The 16,593-nt window shown below is 51.5% G+C and overlaps 1 protein-coding gene and 1 long non-coding RNA gene across 4 annotated transcripts; one reads left to right on the top strand and one right to left on the bottom strand.

Annotated features, from left to right (window-relative positions):
- Window positions 1–3,389: 3,389 nt before the first annotated feature.
- CD19 (CD19 molecule) lies at window positions 3,390–10,884 on the bottom strand. 3 transcript variants are annotated; one of them, XM_055365658.2, is made up of 15 exons: window positions 10,680–10,884; window positions 10,156–10,422; window positions 9,656–9,859; window positions 9,261–9,536; window positions 7,181–7,291; window positions 6,529–6,577; window positions 6,130–6,218; window positions 5,594–5,707; window positions 5,355–5,459; window positions 5,207–5,275; window positions 5,050–5,106; window positions 4,905–4,961; window positions 3,968–4,063; window positions 3,758–3,864; window positions 3,390–3,579 (listed from the first exon to the last, which is right to left on the bottom strand). In XM_055365658.2, the coding sequence occupies exons 1-14, from the start codon at window positions 10,765–10,767 to the stop codon at window positions 3,773–3,775; spliced, it is 1,674 nt and encodes a 557-aa protein (XP_055221633.1). In that variant the 5' UTR covers window positions 10,768–10,884; the 3' UTR covers window positions 3,390–3,579; window positions 3,758–3,772. The 3 variants fall into 3 exon arrangements, with proteins under 3 accessions (XP_055221633.1, XP_004057471.1, XP_055221637.1); XM_004057423.4 differs by having other exon boundaries at window positions 3,968–4,060; window positions 10,680–10,779; XM_055365662.2 differs by lacking the exon at window positions 5,594–5,707 and having other exon boundaries at window positions 10,680–10,779.
- LOC109023570 (uncharacterized) lies at window positions 9,392–12,395 on the top strand. Its single transcript, XR_002002994.3, has 3 exons — window positions 9,392–9,529; window positions 10,496–10,598; window positions 12,153–12,395. It is a non-coding gene; the product is annotated as an uncharacterized lncRNA (long non-coding RNA).
- The last annotated feature ends 4,198 nt before the right edge of the window (window positions 12,396–16,593 follow it).

The raw sequence follows: 16,593 nt of genomic DNA on the forward strand, positions 1-16,593 counted from the left end.
AAAAATTAGCCGGTATAGTGGCACGTGCCTGTAATCCAAGCTACTCAGGAGGCTGAGGCAGGAGAATCGCTTGAACCCAGGAGGCGGAGATTGCAGTGAGCCGAGATCGCACCTCTGCACTCCAGCCTGGGCAACAGAGCAAGACATCATCTCAAAAAAAAAAAAAAAAAATCCATCCCCAGGCCCTGGCTCACAGTGTAGAAGCGAGCCACCTGAGAGTGAATGGAAAAAGCCATCCAGGCACTCAGAACCCCAAAGCTAACCAAAGTATAGGCTTGGAGTTAGCCCAAACCTCTGGTGCAGAAACCTGTTCTGAGGAACTCATAAATAAAATGGTCAGAATCTTGTGCAGCCTGTAAGACTGTGGCAGGAGCCAAAGCAAGCCGGCCCCAGAGGTTGTCAGTGGGGCCCCAGGAACCCATGAGGCTGTCACAGGCAGGAGAAACACAAAGAAGTCAAAGACACCTTCCGTGAAATCAAAGAAACCTTCCATGGGGACTTCCATTCTCATGGCTCATGGGGTCACCGTGGAAGGTTTTTGTTGTTGTTGTTTTGAGACAGAGTCTATCTCTGCCGCCCAGGCTGGAGTGCAGTGGTGCCATCTCGGCTCACTGCAACCTCCGCCTCCCGGATTCAAGCAATTCTCCTGCCTCAGCCTCCCGAGTAGCTGTAATTACAGGCGCCCGCCACGATGCCCGGCTAATTTTTGTATTTTTAGTAGAAACGGGTTTCGCCATGTAGGCCAGGCTGGTCTCGAACTCCTGACCTCAGTTGATCCCACCTGCCTTGGCCTCCAAAAGGGCTGGGATTACAGACATAAGCCACTGTGCCCTGCCTCCATGGAAGGTTTCTTTGACTTCTTTTACATGCCATGTAAAAGTAATAGTAACTACAGCATGCCTCCGCCTTAATGGGATTTTATAGCTGAGGCAGTGGAGGGTCAGGTTAAGTTGCCTAAGTCAGTTAGCAATTGAAGTATTTAATTTATCTGTGCCCCAATCTCCTTAGCTGTAAAATAATAATAATTTTTAGTGTACTTTCCTCATAGGACAGTGGTAAAGATAAAATGAGTCGCCACCTGGAGAATGGTACAATGCCTGGCACATTGTAGTAATGTTAATACAGATGAAAGAAGTTTTAGGGGCTGGGTGCCTGTAATCCCAGCACCTTGGGAGGCCAAGGCAGGCAGATTGCTTGAGACCAGGAGTTGCAGTGAGCTATGATCAAGCCACTGCACTCCAGCCTGGGTGACAGAACAAGACTCTGTCAAAAAAAAAAAAAAAAAAAGGCCAGGTGCGGTGGCTCACGCCTGTAATCCCAGCACTTTGGGAGGCTGAAGTGGGCGGATCACCTGAGGTCAGGAGTTCGACACCAGCCTGGCCAACATAGTGAAACCCCATCTCTACTAAATATACAAAAATTAGTCGAGTGTGGTGGCACATGCCTATAATCCCAGCTACTCAGGAGGCAGAGGCAGGAGAATTGCTTGAACAGGGAAGAGAGAGGTTGCAGTGAGCCAAGACGGTGCCACTGCACTCCATCCTGGGTGACAGAGTGAGACTCCGTCTCAAAAAAAAAAAAGATGAAGTAAGTTTTACATGCTCAGAGATAAAGAAGAAATTTCTACAACAAAAACAGGGTGGGAGGTCAAGGCAGGGAGCTGTTAACTGGGGGCCAGGAGATAGAGACCAGCCTGGCCAACATGGAGAAACTCCATCTCTACTAAAAATACAAAAATTAGCCAGGTGTGGTGGCACAGGCCTGTAATCCCAGCTACTTGGGAGGCTGAGGCAGGAGAATAGCTTGAACCCAGGAGGCAGAGGTTGCAGTGAGCCAGGATGGCACCACCCACTCCAGCTTGGGTGATAGAGTGAGACCCTGTCTCAAAAAAAAAATAAAAAAAGAAAGAAAGAAAAGAAATGGTGAAAATAATATTAATAGTATACCTACCTCATAGGGTCGTAAAGATAAAATGAATGAATATACACAAACATACATAATATGTCCATAAAATATGCATAAAATATTTGAATACAATCCTGGCACATAATAAGTGCTTACTATCTTTGTGAAGTTATTGTAACGATAAAATTTGCTCATTGATATTAGTGCTTAGAACATAGTAAGGTCGGGCACTGTGGCTCACACCTGTAATCCCAGAACTTTGGGAGGCTGAGGCAGGTGGATCACCTGAGGTCAGGAGTTTGAGACCAGCCTGGCCAGCATGGGGAAACCCTGTCTCTACTAAAAATACAAAATTATCCGGGTGTCGTAGTGGGTGCCTGTAATCTCAGCACTTTGGGAGGCCAAGGTTGGTAGGATCACTGGAGCCCAGGCGTTCAAGACCAGCCTGGGCAGCATGAGGCGTTCAAGACCTCATCTCTACAAAAAATAAAAAATGAGCTGTGGCCGGGTGCGGTGGCTCACACCTGTAATCCCAGCACTTTGGGAGGCTGAGGCGGGTGGATCATGAGGTCAGGCGTTCAAGACCAGCCTGGCCAACATAGTGAAACCCCGTCTCTACTAAAAATGCAAAAAATTAGCTGGGCATGGTGGCGGGCACCTCTAATCCCAGCTACTTGGGAGGTTGAGGTGGGAGAAATTCTTGAGCCTGGGAGGTCGAGGCTGCAGTGAGCCATGATTGCACCACTGCACTCCAGCCTGGGCAACAAAGCGAGAGCCTGTCTCAAAAACAAAAAAAAAAAAAAGAAGAGTATAGTAGATGCTCAATAAATAAGTACTCAGTGACAATGAATAGCATCTTCTAACTAGACTGCTAATTCCTGGGCTGTTTCTCCACTGGGCACCCAGCGTGTAACTGCTGAATTAATGATAATTGGGTAGCTGGATGGTGGGAGGGGGCTGATCGTGAGGGATCCGTGGGCAGCGGGCAAAAGAGGGCAGTAGGTGAAGGCTAGGCCATGGAAGGGGAAAGGCCCTTTGTTTTATTTTTATTTTTATCTTTTGTTGAGACAGAGTCTCGCTCTGTCGCCCAGGCTGAAATGTAATGGCACCATCTCCACTCACTGCAACCTCTGCCTCCCAGGTTCAAGCGATTCTCCAACCTCAGCCTCCCGAGTAGCTGAGACTACAGGCTCGCCACCACACCCAGCTAATTTTTGTATTTTTAGTAGAGACGGGGTTTCACCAGGTTGGCCAGGCTGGTCTCAAACTCCTGACCTCAAATGATCCACCTGCTTGGCCTCCTAAAGTGCTGAGATTACAAGTGTGGGCCACCGCACTGGGAAAAGGCCCTTTGTATGCAGAAGGCAGCCCTCCCTCTTCCATGGGATTCAAGACGCCTTTCCTTTCCTTCCTTTCCTTCCCTTCCCTTTCCTTCCTTTCCTTTCCTTCCCTTCCTTCCCACACAACGGCACTACTTCATAGGATTGGAAGAGCTCATTGAGTTTATTTAAGGAATACAAAGGGGACTGGAAGTGTCACTGGCATGTATACACACACACACACACACACACACACACTTACACACATGCACACATCCTAAGCAACATTGCTCCAGAGGTTGGCATCATCTGCTCGAGGTCTTCAGATTTCAGAGTCAGGTGTGGATCTTGGGGACTTGAGGAGATCCAGGGTATGCAGAAGAAACGGTGATGGGGAGGGGTCCAGCAGCCCTCCACCTGCCCACCAGGCCCTAGGAACCCTGTTCCCTCTCCCTCCCTGAGAGCCAGCAGCCACTGCCATCCGTGCCTATCTCCCTCCCTCCCCGCTTTCCCTAGGGGCAGTCCCAGCTCACCTGGCCACCTGAGGATCACCTGGTGCTCCAGGTGCCCATGCGGCCCCCTCCTCCCCAGGCTGGGTCTGGCCCATCGGGATTATCCATGTTCTCATAAGAGTCTGCATCTGGATAGGACCAGGGAGGAGGAGAACACGGGTGGCACTGGAAGTAGGCTGGAAGGCAAAGTCAGCCCAGGGGACAGCAGGGGACAGCGGCAGAAGCACCCACCTTCCTCATGATTGGGTCCAGGCTGGCCCCGAATGGAGCGGAGCTGGGGGGCTGCATACAGGATTCCTCTCATATCCTCATAGGACTGGGACCCTGCTTGGGCGGGGGATGGAGAATTGGAGGCTAGGGCATGGGAAGTACAGCCTACGGTAAGGAGGAAGACTGAGGGGCAGAGGAAGGTGAGGGGCATTACCCATGCTGTGCTGGGAAGGGGTGATTCGGTCAGCATTGAGTTTGGGGCCCCAGTTAGCTGTAAGGTCAGGGTTAGATATGGGTTAGATTATGGCTAGGGAAGGGGTCAAGAACAGAACTGGGCTGGGCATGGTGGCTCATGCCTGTAATCCCAGCACTTTGGGAAGCCAAGGCGGGCAGATCACTAGAGGCCAGGAGTTGGAGACCAGTCTGGCCAACATGGCGAAACCCTGTCTCTACTGAAAATACAAAAATTAGCCAGGTGTGGTGGCAAACGTCTATAATCCCAGCTACTCAGGAGGCTGAGGCATGAGAATCGCTTGAACCTAGGAGGCAGAGGTGGCAACTGCACTCCAGCCTGGGCAACAGAGGGAGACTCCGTCTCAAAAAAAAAAAAAAGAAAAAGAAGAAACTGGAGGGAGTCAGAGTCATGAAGAAGCTGCAGAGTAAGCTGGGGTCCAAGTTGAGGTCTGCAGTGGGGCTGAGGTGAGGTGGAGATCAAGTCCAGGCTGATACTGCATTGGGATTGGTGTTGATATTCACAGTTAGGGAGGGGGTAAATATTGGGGGTCAGGATGGGGGATGGGGCTCAGGATGGGGGATGGGGCTCAGTGTTGAGGTGAGAGGAGTCACAGGATTGGGTTCGGGTTTGGGGTCAGGGTCAGGTCAAAGTTGGATCTGGTGTCAGAGCTGAGGCCAGGTCACCCAAGCTGGGCAAGGCAGTCTGATCGAAAGCATCTCTCACCCAGGGAGGTTGCTTCCCGGCTGGGGTCCCAGGCTGACCCATGAGGGCTCAGGAAGTCTGGAAAGGGAAGAGGGAGGATACTATTCCTCCTGGCCTCCAGGTGTCCTCCGCCTCCCTCCTGGACTGTTGCCATCCTCACACACACCCATTGTCCTGGCGACCGGCTGGGTCAGCTCTTCATCCTCGTTCTCGTAAGACTCAGCTGTGGCAGAAGAGAGAGAACTCCAGGGACCCCTTCTAGGGGTGTCACAGCGCTGCAATTACACCTAAGTCTCTGAGGCCCCACAAAGGTCCCAAGTTACCGTTGGAGAAGGAGTCTTCATCCTCAGGACCCAGGGGCTCATCCTCAGGGTTCTCGTAGCCGCTGCCATCTGGTGGAGAAGGAGGGGTGTCCATGGGAGTCCACAGGCCACCGCAGAGGTGGGGGGCCACGGGGGAGGGCAGCCTTACCCTGGGAGAGCTGGTCCTGCCCAAGGTTGGAGTCGTTCTCGTAGAACTCGGAGTCCTCCTCACTGTCAGGTTCCTCATAGCCCTCCCCTTCCTCTTCTTCTGGGCCTGGGGGTTTGGGGATGGGGATGGGGAACCGAGTCATGCCCCCTCTCCTCCAGGCCCCAGTCCACTATTCGGGCCACAGACCGCTCCAACCCCCTCCATGTGGGGAACGACTCTTCCCTCTCCCAGTCATTCACCCACTCCCGGCGGGCTCCGGGACCCCAAGGCTCCATCCGCCTGGACGTCGCTGCTTGGGTTTCCATAAGACGGGGCAGTGCCCCCCAGGCCTGCGGCCCAACGCTGGGCGCGTCCTGGCGAGAGGGGCGTTGTAAGACGGGCTCAGAAGAGATGGGGGCGGTCAAGGCTAAGGGTCCGCGCGGCGGGGCACGGGAAGAGGATGTTTTGGGCTCTGCGAATGGACTCTGGGTCTAGGAACCCGGCCTTGAACCCTGGGGCGGAATCTAAATCTAGGGCCGAGGCCTTCAGTTCTGGGGCGAGGTTCTGCTCTTGATTACGACTTCAGGCTCTGGGTCCTGGGGGCGTGGCTCTGAGCCCTGGAGGCGGGGTCTGGTTCTAGAGGCGGGGCTCATAGCTGGGCGGGACTCCCCGCCCCGGGGGCGGAGTTCCGAGCTCCAGAAGGCTTGGTGCACAGCGGATTGGAGGGATGAGGACAGTGGGGGTGGAGCCCCGGATCTGGGGCGGAGCTATAGGCTGGAGGGGCGGTGCCTCTTACCGAGGCCTGAGGTGGGTGTGGGGAGAGACAGCACGTTCCCGTACTGGTTCTGGGGCCCGCTTCCTGGGGGAGGCGTCACTTTGAAGAATCTGGCGGGAGAAAAGGAAGTGCACGGTGAGGGCCGACTTGGAATGGAATGGCGGACCCACTCAAGATTCTGTCCAGGCCTTCAGAAGTTAAACGTGATCACTTGTGCTGGGACAGCCAATAGAGGAGTCTGAGATGATCATTTCCAAGGAGGTCTTCACAGAGGAGGTAGCTTTGGAGCTGGGCTTTGAGGTTGGGCAGTATTTGAAACAGTAGAGACGGAGCAAAGAACCCCTGGGCAGAGGAAACAGTAAGTGCAAGGCATAAAGTGAAGGTGGAGGGTGTTACCGCGGGGTGCACTGGTTGCATTACCTCCTGGTGGGGTCAGTCATTCGCTTTCTTTTCCTCCTCAGGACCAGGGCTGGTGGGAGTTAAAGGGAGTGATCAGAGGAGGGGCTGCTTGGCAGGGTGAGGATTTGTGGGGCCAGGTGCTGGGGAGGTCACTTGGTTCAACAGAGGAGACAGGAGTTCAAATTGCAAGGCGGACGGGCACGGTGGCTTGTGCCTGTAATCCCAGCACTTTGGGAGGCCGAGGTGGGCGGATCATTTGAGGTCAAGAGTTCGAGACCAGCCTGGCCAACATGGTGAAACCTCGTCTCTACTAAAAATATAAAAAATTGGCCGGGTGTGGTGGCATACACTTGTAGTCCCAGGTACTCGGGAGGCTGAGGCACAAGAATCACTTAAGCCTGGGAGGCAGAGGTTACAGTGAGCTCAGATTGTGCCACTGCACTCCAGCTGGGGTGACAGAATGAGACCCTGTCTCAAAAAAAAAAAAAAAAAAAAATTGCAAGAGGCTTGGGAAGTTTGAGGGAGGCTAGAGGAAGACTGGGGAGAACAGGATTCTGGGGTCTTGAAGGGAGGGATGGGAGGAAAGAAAGATGGTTGTCAGACTGGCCAGAGCCGGCTTATCCTGGGGAAGATGGAGTAGGGTTTGGATAGACTCACTGGGGACATGACTCACCTCTTTGAAGATGAAGAATGCCCACAAGGGAACACAGGCAGAGGATCAGATAAGCCAAAGTCACAGCTGAGACCTTCCAGCCACCAGTCCTCAGCAGCCAGTGCCATAGTACTAGGGGGAAGGGGCTATGAGACGAGGACTCCAGGCTGGCATCTTACGTCCCAATCCTGAGATCTCAAGGAACCGCAAGTCTGAGGCACAGAGGCAAGACACAGACTCGGCCAGGCGCGGTGGTTCACGCCTGTAATCCCAGCACTTTGAGAGGCAAAGGCGGGTGGATCACCTGAGGTCAGGAGTTCGAGACCAGCCTGGCCAACATGGTGAAACCCCGTCTCTACTAAAAATACAAAAATATTAGCTGGGCATGGTGGTGGGCTCCTGTAATCCCAGCTACTTGGGAGGCTGAGGCAGGAGAATCGTTTGAACCCGAGAGGCGGAGGTTTCAGTGAGCCGAGATCACTGCACTCCAGCCTGGGCAACCACAGCAAAACTCCGTCTCAGAAAAAAAAAAAAAAAAAAAGACACAGACTCAAAGTCCCAAGCTGTGAGAAAGGCTCTCCTCTCTCTAAGGAGCCATGTCCCAGGAGGTCTAAGGAGCCATGTCCCAGGAGGTCAGGGATTGTCACAGAGCCTGGCACAGGACATGGGGCAGTGTCTTTTGAGCAAATCATGGACAAACCATGGCTGTACTCAGAGGCAATGTGTGGATTGAGGGGAGCATAATGATCAGTTTCCTGCTGCAATTAAGGATAGTCACGGTCAAAGTGAAGGGCAGAGTTGAGTTTGCAAGGTTACAGTTGGGATCCAGCACATTGCTTGGATCAAGTTTGGAGTGAAAGTTGGGGTTGGGTTTGTGAATTGCAGTTAGGATAGCATGATAGGATTGCATGGAGAGAGAATTGGCAGAACACTGTGACCAGTTTTTTGGACGGGGTGAGGAAAAAGAAGGATGCCCAGTTTCTTAGCCTGGGCGAGGGAGCAGGTGGTGGTGCCCTCTGCTTACACTGGGCCACCAAGAAGACTATACTTGGGGAAGACATTGAGTTTGATTTTGTATCTGTTGAGCCTGAGGTGTCTATGGGATATCAAATGGCACAGGAGATGGCTGAGTATGGAGCCTGGAATAGAGTCACCAAGTCATGGTGACCCAAGAAGCCATTGAGAGTCAAGGTCAAATGGGAAAGTGTGCAGACAGGGATGAGAAGAGGGCCCAGGGCTCCAAGAGTGAGGAGTTGGGGAGGAAGGAAGACTCCACCCAAGCAGGTGGGCAGGCGCAAGCAATGGTAGGTGAAGACCCAGAAAAGTAGTGTCTTGGAAGCGAGGGAAGAAAGACTTGAAGTCTAGGCCAGGTGCGGTGGCTTATGCCTGTAATCCCAGTACTTTGGGAGGCCAAGGCAGGCAGATCACCTGAAGTCAGGAGTTCAAGACCAGCCTGGTCCAACAGGGAGAAACCTCATCTCTACTAAAAATACAAAATTAGGCTTGGCCTGGCCCTGTGGCTCATGTCTGTAATCCCAGCACTTTGGGAGGCCGAGGCGGGTGGATCACGAGGTCAGGAGTTTGAGACCAGCCTGGCCAACATAATGAAACCCCATCTCTACTAAAAATACAAAAAAAATTAGCCAGGCTTTAATCCCAGCTACTCGGGAGGCTGAGGCAGGAGAATCACTTGAACCTGGAAGGTGGAGGTTGCAGTGAGCTGAGATCGTGCCACTGCACTCCAGCCTGGGTGACAGTGCAAGACTCCGTCTCAAAAAAAAAAAAAAACAAATTAGCCAGGCATGGTGGTGGGCACCTGTAATCCCAGCTACTCAGGAGGCTGAGGCAGGGGAATCGCTTGAACCTGGGAGGCGGAGGTTGCAGTGAGCCAAGACAAGATGGCACCACTGCACTCCAGCCTAGGCAACAGAGCGAGACTCTGTCAAAAAAAAGAAAGACTTGGAGTCAGTGTTCTGTGTGGAAGTTGGGGTTTGGGGTGAGGCTGGGAGTAGCCCTCAGGTTGGGGGAATCTAAGATTGACTGGCTTCCACTTCTTCCCAGTACCCCCACACAGATGCCTCCCAGTTGAGAGAAACTCTACCTGGCCGAGCAGTGATCTCCAGGTGGAATGACATGGTCAGGTTGCCACGGTGACAATAATACTTTCCAGCGTCTTGAGCTGTGGCCCGGGGCAACAACAGACCCGTCTCCATTACCCACATATCTCTGGCCGGGCGATCGTCCTTCAGCTCTAGGCTCAGCAATGACTTAGGCCCCTTGGGGTGCACATGGGTCCAGGAGAGGGGGCCCCTGGACACAGAGTCAGGGGGTACCCCACAGGACAGCCAGAGTGTGGAGCCAGGGGCCATGGTGAGGTCTGGGACAGGGAGAGATAAGACAAGGAAAGCTTGATCCTCAGGGTTTCACCTCTTCAGTTTCCCCTCCCCTCTGTCTCTGGACCCCCGCTTCCCGGCATCTCCCCAGTCATCACCATACCCTGGCTGAGGCTCTGGTTCAGGCTGTCCCTCGGTGGGCCACACGGAGGCTCTCCCTCCCAGATCTCAGGGCGGTCTTTGGCCCACACATACAGCTTGGGGCTCATGAGCTTCCCGGAAGGGGAGCTGGAGCCCTCTGAGGACCTGTTCTTCAGGCCACAGCCCAGGCCACCTAGGTCCGAAACATTCCACCGGAACAGCTCCCCTGGGAAGAGACCCAGAACCAAATGCAGAGACACCCAGGAGAGGGAGAGAGATAGAGACTCAAAGACAGAGATAAATAGAGACAAAGACCCGCAGAGAGAGAGGACAGTGAGAGGTAGAGGGACAGGAAGCAGCTCATACTGAAGCCACGAAGCCCCAGGAGTCTGCCCACCTAGCTCCGAGTTTCGCCCTCAATCCCTCCAGCCCCTCTCTCCAGCTCCATTGTGGCCGCGGACCTCTTCTGTCCATGGTGGCCTCCCTTCTCTCCTCCTGCCCCTGCCCCAGCCCGGCCCTCACCGCTGCCCTCCACATTGACTGTCCAGCCAGGCTGCCAGGCCTTCTCAGAGGGGGGCCCCGGCTGGCACAGGTAGAAGCCCCCCATCTGTTGAGAGACGTTGAAGATGAAAAGCCAGATGGCCAGGGGCCTCATGTGGATTCCCAGGCCTGGCAGCCCCAGGCTGAGTTTTAAGAAGGGTTTAAGCGGGGACTCCCGAGACCAGGTCAGCTGCTGAGTGGGGCCATCTGAGGTCCCCTTGAGGCACTGCAGCACAGCGTTATCTCCCTCTGTGGAGAGAGAGGGAGAGAGGTGTGGGCATGGGTGGGGGGGACCTCCAAGCCCCCCCACTCCTCACACCAGGTTATAGAGCAGAGGACTCCAAAAGCTGGGAGTGGAGGAGCCGGCAGAGTCCTTCCAACCCTTTCCTGAATTTTACGAATAAGAAAATGGAGGCTCAGAGAGGGTAAGTTACTCAGCCAAGGACACCCAGCCACAACTCAAGTTTCCAGCCTCAATCCCTTCCCTTTCTGCCCTTTGGACATACCTTCCACCTTCACCACTAGAGGTTCCTCAGGCCTGACTTCCATGGGGGTGAGGAAGAGGAGGAAGAAGAGGAGGCGAGGAGGTGGCATGGTGGTCAGACTCTCCGGGGCACCCAGCTTCGCGCAGGGGATGCTGGGGCAGGCAGGGGCCTGGAGGGCACTCAACCATGGGTGTCTGCGGGGGCGGCAGGCAGTCCCCCCAGAGAGGAAGGGGGTGGTCACGCCTCAGGCCCCATTCTCCAGGAACCCTCCAGACTCACAACACTTGCCTCCTCCCTGCCACGCTGTTTTATTTTCATCCCAGCTCTCACTACCACGGGAAACGATCTTGTGTGTTTATTTGTTCATTTCTGTTTTCTGCACAAGAATGTGAGCCCTTTGGAGTAGAGACCGTGTTGTTCACCACTAATTGCAAGTGCCCTAGAACAATGCTGGGCACATAGACTCCGTCTCAAAAAAAAAAAAAATTAGCCAGGCATGGTGGCGCACGCCTGTAATCCCAGCTACTTAGGAGGCTGAAGCAGGAGAATCACTTGAACCCAGGAGGCGGAGGTTGCAGTGAGCCGAGATCACACTACTGCACTCCAGCCTGGGCACCAGAGTGAGACTCTGTTTCAAAAAAAAAAAAAAAAGAAAACAGTCCTATACAAATATTGTTTGTGAAGATTAAAAATGACAATATGTTAGGCACTATTAGCCCAGTGTCCAGCACATAGTAAGCCCTCAGTTAATGAGATACAGCATCAATTAATGCCTAAGAGCTCAAGTCATACTGCCTCAGTTTAAAACCAGGCAAAAGCCAGGCACAGTGGTACACGCCTATGGTCCCAGGTCCTTGGGAGTCTGAGGTAGAAGGATCGCTTGAGCCCAGGAGTTCAAGGCTGCAGTGCACCATGATTATGCCTGGGAATAGCCACTGTGCTCCAGTCCAGGCAACACAACAAGACCCTGTCTCTAAAAGAAAAATTGTTTTAAAAGAACCCAGGAGTTCTAACTCCTAAATCTGTTCTTATTCTGCCCCATGCCTCTCCTCTCTGTCTCTCTCTTTCTCTCTCTGTCACTCTCTATGTGCCTCTGTGTCTTTTTCACTGCTGCAGGGACTCAGAAAAAGAATTCAGGGACCCAAGAGACCCACTTTTTCAGTGGCTGATTCCCAGGCCCATCTCACCAGGCTGTGACTTCCTGTTTGCTGTGGGCAAGCCCCAGGGGACCCTCCCTACAGGTGGCAGGGCCTCCACTTCCCTTTGGCCAGTTGAGGGGGCTGGGAGGCGGAAGAATGAGGCATGAATGAAGGGGAATGAAGGGGGCGAGTAGCAGGACTCAATCTGCCTTTCATTCAACAAAATCTCTCTAATCCCCTCATTAGCTACCCAGCTGCCCAGACTGGCTTTCACTAGAGCATGTCATTCCTCTGCTTAAAACATGTCAGTTACAGCCAGGCACAGAGGCTCATGCCTGTAATCCCAATACTTTAGGAGGCCGAGGCGAGAGGATCCTTTGAGGACAGGAATTTGAGACCAGCCTGTGCAACACAGCGAGAACCCATCTCTATAGAAATTTTTTAAAAAACAAAAAATGTCAGTTGCTTTTCATCTACCTAAAATAAAAACTCCAACCCAAGGCCTAGTAGGCCGAGTGTTGCTGACCTACCTACATTTTCCACCTCGTGCCTCCACCACTCTCCTTGCCAAGTGCTTCCCTGCCTCAGGGCCCTTTCACTTGCAGCCCTTTTTCCTGGATCTCTGCTGGGGGCTCTGGTTCTTTGCTGGACTGGTTCTTTTCATCACTCAGGTCTCAGTTCAAATGGTACTTCTTCAAAGAGGCCTTCCCTGTGCCCCCCAGTGCTTCAAAAATCTATATATTATTATTTAAAAAAATATATCTCAGGCCAGGCGAGGTGACTCACACCTCCCAGCACTTTGTGGGGCCAAGGCAGGCAGATTGCTTGTGCTCAGGAGTTGGAGACCAGCCTGGGCAATATGGCAAAACCCATCTCTACCAAAAATACAAAAAATTAGCTGGGTGTGGTGGCAAATGCCTGTGGTCCCAGCTACTTGGGAGGCTGAGGCGGGAGGATCGGGGGATGGAGGTTGCAGTGAGCCAAGATGGCACCACTGCACTCCAGCCTGGGCAACAAGAGCCTGCTCTCTTTCTTTCTCTTTCTCTCTCTCTCTCTCTCTCTCTCTATATATATATATCTCGGCTGGGCGTGGTGGCTCACGCCTGTAATCCCAGCACTTTGGGAAGCCCAGGTGGGCAGATCACTTGAGCCCAGGAGTTTGAAACCAGCCTGGGCAAAATGGAGAAATCCGTCTTTACTAAAAATACCAAAAAAATGTATCTGGGCATGATGGTGCATACCTGTAGTCTCGGCTACTCAGGAGGCTGAGGTGGGAGGATCACTTGAGCCCAGGAGTTCAAGTCTAGCCTGGGCAACATGGTGAAACCCCATCTCTACAAAAAATATGAAAAAAGACTGGGCACAGTGGTTCATGCCTGTAATCTCAGCACTTTGGGAGGCTGAGGCGGGTGGATTACTTGAGGTCAGGAGAATGAGACCAGCCTGGCCAACATGGTGAAACCCAGTATCTACTAAAAATACAAAAAAATTAACTCATGCCTATAATCCCAGCTACTCGGGAGGCTGAGGCAGGAGAATTGCTTGAACCTGGGAGGCAGAGGTTGCAGTGAGCCGAGATTGCACCTTTGCACTCCAGCCTGGATGACAGAGTGAGACTCTGTCTCAAAAAAAAAAAAAAAAAAAAAAAGAAAAGAAAAGAAAAAAGAAAAAGAAAACCTTCTCAAATTCCCTTTACTCACATGCTTTTTTGATCGCATGCCCCTATTTCATTCCCAGCACTTGCCCCAATCTCAAATTATGCATGTGTATTTGCTAGTCTTCTCATCTGCCTCCTGCACCAGAATGTTCTTTGAGAACAGAAATCTTTACCATCCCTAGATGTGCACAGGCATCTAGTAGACACTCAATAGGTATTTGCTGGATAAAGGAAAGAAAAGAAGTTAGGGGCCAGGCAAGGTAGCTCATGTAATTCCAGCACTTTGAGAGACTGAGCGGGGTGGATCATTTGAGGTCAGGAGTTCAAGGCCAGCCTGGCCAACATGGTGAAACCCCGTCTCTACTAAAAATACAAAAATTAGCTTGGTGTGGTGGTGCGCGCTTGTAATCCCAGCTACTTGGGAGGCTGAAGCAGGAGAATCGCTTGAACTTGAAAGGTGGAGGTTGCAGTGAGTGAAGATCGCGCCATTGCACTCCAGCCTGGGAGACAAGAGCATTTCAAAAAAAAAAAAAAAAAAGGAAACGAAGTTAGGAAGAAAACTCTCTCCCTTTTTTTGTAGAGGCGAGGAAAACTCCTTTTATTCTCCTTTCTCACTATATTGCCCAGGCTGGTCTTGAACTCCTGGGCCCAGGCGATCTTCCTGCCTCAGCCTCCCAAAGTGCTGGGATTACAGGCATGAGCCACCGTACCTAGCTGAAAGAAAATTTTCTTTTCTTTTTTTTTTTTTTTTTGAGACAGAGTTTCACTCTTGTTGCCCAGGCTGGAGTACAATAATGCGATCTCGGCTCACTGCAACATCTGCCTCGCAGGTTCAAGTGATTCTCCTGCCTCAGCCACCTGAGTAGCTGGGATTACAGGTGCGCACCACCACGCCCAGCTAATTTTTCTATTCTTAGTAGAGACAAGGTTTCACCATGTTGGCCAGGCTGGTCTTGAACTCCTGACCTCAGGTGATCCACCCAACTCAGCCTCCCAAAGTGCTGGGATTACAGGCATGAGCCACTGCATCTGGCCGAAATTTTCTTTTCTCTTCCCCCACATGCACTCTATCATCAAGGCCAGTCCGTTTTATATCCTAAATATTGATGGAATCAATTTTCCCCTCTGAATCCTTCCTTCACAATCAGAAGCAATTCAACAGCCTCTCTCCTGGGCTCCCTGTCCCCTATATCTTTTGGTTCCCATCTACACTCCGCATGTCAAGAGAACTTCTTTGATGTTAGTCATGTGCTTCCCCTGTTCAATGGCCTTCAGTGGCTCCCAGGGCCTGCAGGATAAACTCAAACCTGAGAGCTGTCAGGAAGGCCCTCCCCAAACTGACTGGAGGCTGATTTCTAGTCATTGTTTCAGCCCCTTCACCAGAAACCCTGCTGCATGCACAGGGAGTCTGGATTTATTTTTTTATTTTTTATTTTTTTAGACAGGGTCTTTCTCTCCCTCAGGCTGGAGTGCAGTGGCACAATCATGCTCACTGCAGCCTCAGCCTCCAGGGCTCAAGTAGATCTTCCCGCCTCAGCCTCTTGAGTAGCTTGGACTACAGATGCACATCACCATGCCCAGCTAATTTTTTTTTTTTTTGAGACAGAGTCTTGCTCTGCTGCCCAGGCTGGAGTGTAATGGCATGATCTCAGCTCACTGCAACCTCTGCCTCCCGGGTTCAAGCAATTCTCCTGCCTCAGCCTCCCAAGCAGCTGGGACTATAGGCACATGCCACCATGCCCGGCTAATTTTTTGTATTTTTAGTAGAGACAGGGTTTCACCATGTTAGCCAGGATGGTCTTGATCTCCTAACCTCGTGATCCGCCCTCCTCAGCCTCCCAAAGTGCTGGGATTACAGGCGTGAGCCACCGTGTCCGGCCATGCCCAGCTAATTTTTAAATTTTTTGTAGAGATGAGGTCTCACTATGTTGTTCAGGCTGGTCTCGAACCCCTGGGCTCAAGTGATCCTCCTGCCATTGGCCTCCTAAAGTGCTAGCATTATAGGCATAAGCCACCACACTCAGCCAGAGGTGGTTATTTTAGTTAGGGTGATCAGGGAAGGCCTCACTGAGGAGGTAACATTTGAGCCGAGACCTCAGCTCCAAGCTTGGCGGAAAACACTTGGTTTTATACTTGGTGAAAAAGTAAGTGCGTGTTTAGTTTTGTTCAAAACTGCCATACTCTTTTTGCAGAGTGGCTATACCATTTCACATTCCCATCAACAAAATATGAGAAACCTAGTTTCTCCACATACTCACCAGCATTTGGTGTTAGCATTCTTATTTTAGCCATTCCAAGAAGTGCGTAGTGATGAAAGCAATTGTGGTTTTAATTTGTATTTCCCGAATAAATAGCTAATGATGTTTAACATCTTTTCATGCACATATTGCCACCTGTGACAGCAGTGAAATATCCGTTCATATCCTTTGTCCATTTTCTTTATTTCAAGTTCTGGGGTACATGTGCAGGATGTGCAGGTTTGTTACACAGGTAAACATCTGCCATGGTAGTTTACCGCACCCATTAACCCATCACCTAAGTATCAAGCCCAGGATGCATTAGCTACTCTTGCTGATGCTCTCCCTCCCCCCTCCCAACACCCACCCCACAGGCCCCTATGTGTGTTGGTCCCCCCCCTGTGTCCATGTGTTCTCATTGTTCAGCTCCCACTTATAAGTGAGAACATGCATGTTTAGCTTTCTGTTGCTGCATTAATTTGCTGAGGATAACAGCTTCTAGCTTCATCCATGTCCCTGCAAAGGACATGATCTCGTTCCTTTTTATGGCTGTATAGTATTCCATGGTGTATATGTACCACATTTTCTTTATCCAGTCTATCATTGAGGGGCATTTGGGTTGAGTCCATGTCTTTGCTATTTTGAATAGTGCTTCAATGAACATACTCGTGCATGTATCTTTGTAATAGAATGATTTATATTCCTTTAGGTATATACCCAGTAATGGGATTTCTGGGTCAAATGGTATTTCTGGTACTAGGTCTTTGAGGAATCACCACACTGTCTTCCACAATGGTTGAACTAATTTACATTCCCACCAACAGTGTAAAAGCGTTCTACCTTTGGCCATTTTCAAACTGCATTATCTGTTTTACAAAAATCGCTCCAGCTGCTTTACGGAG

Source organism: Gorilla gorilla, chromosome 18, assembly GCF_029281585.2.
Source record: "Gorilla gorilla gorilla isolate KB3781 chromosome 18, NHGRI_mGorGor1-v2.1_pri, whole genome shotgun sequence".
NCBI lineage: Eukaryota > Metazoa > Chordata > Mammalia > Primates > Hominidae > Gorilla > Gorilla gorilla.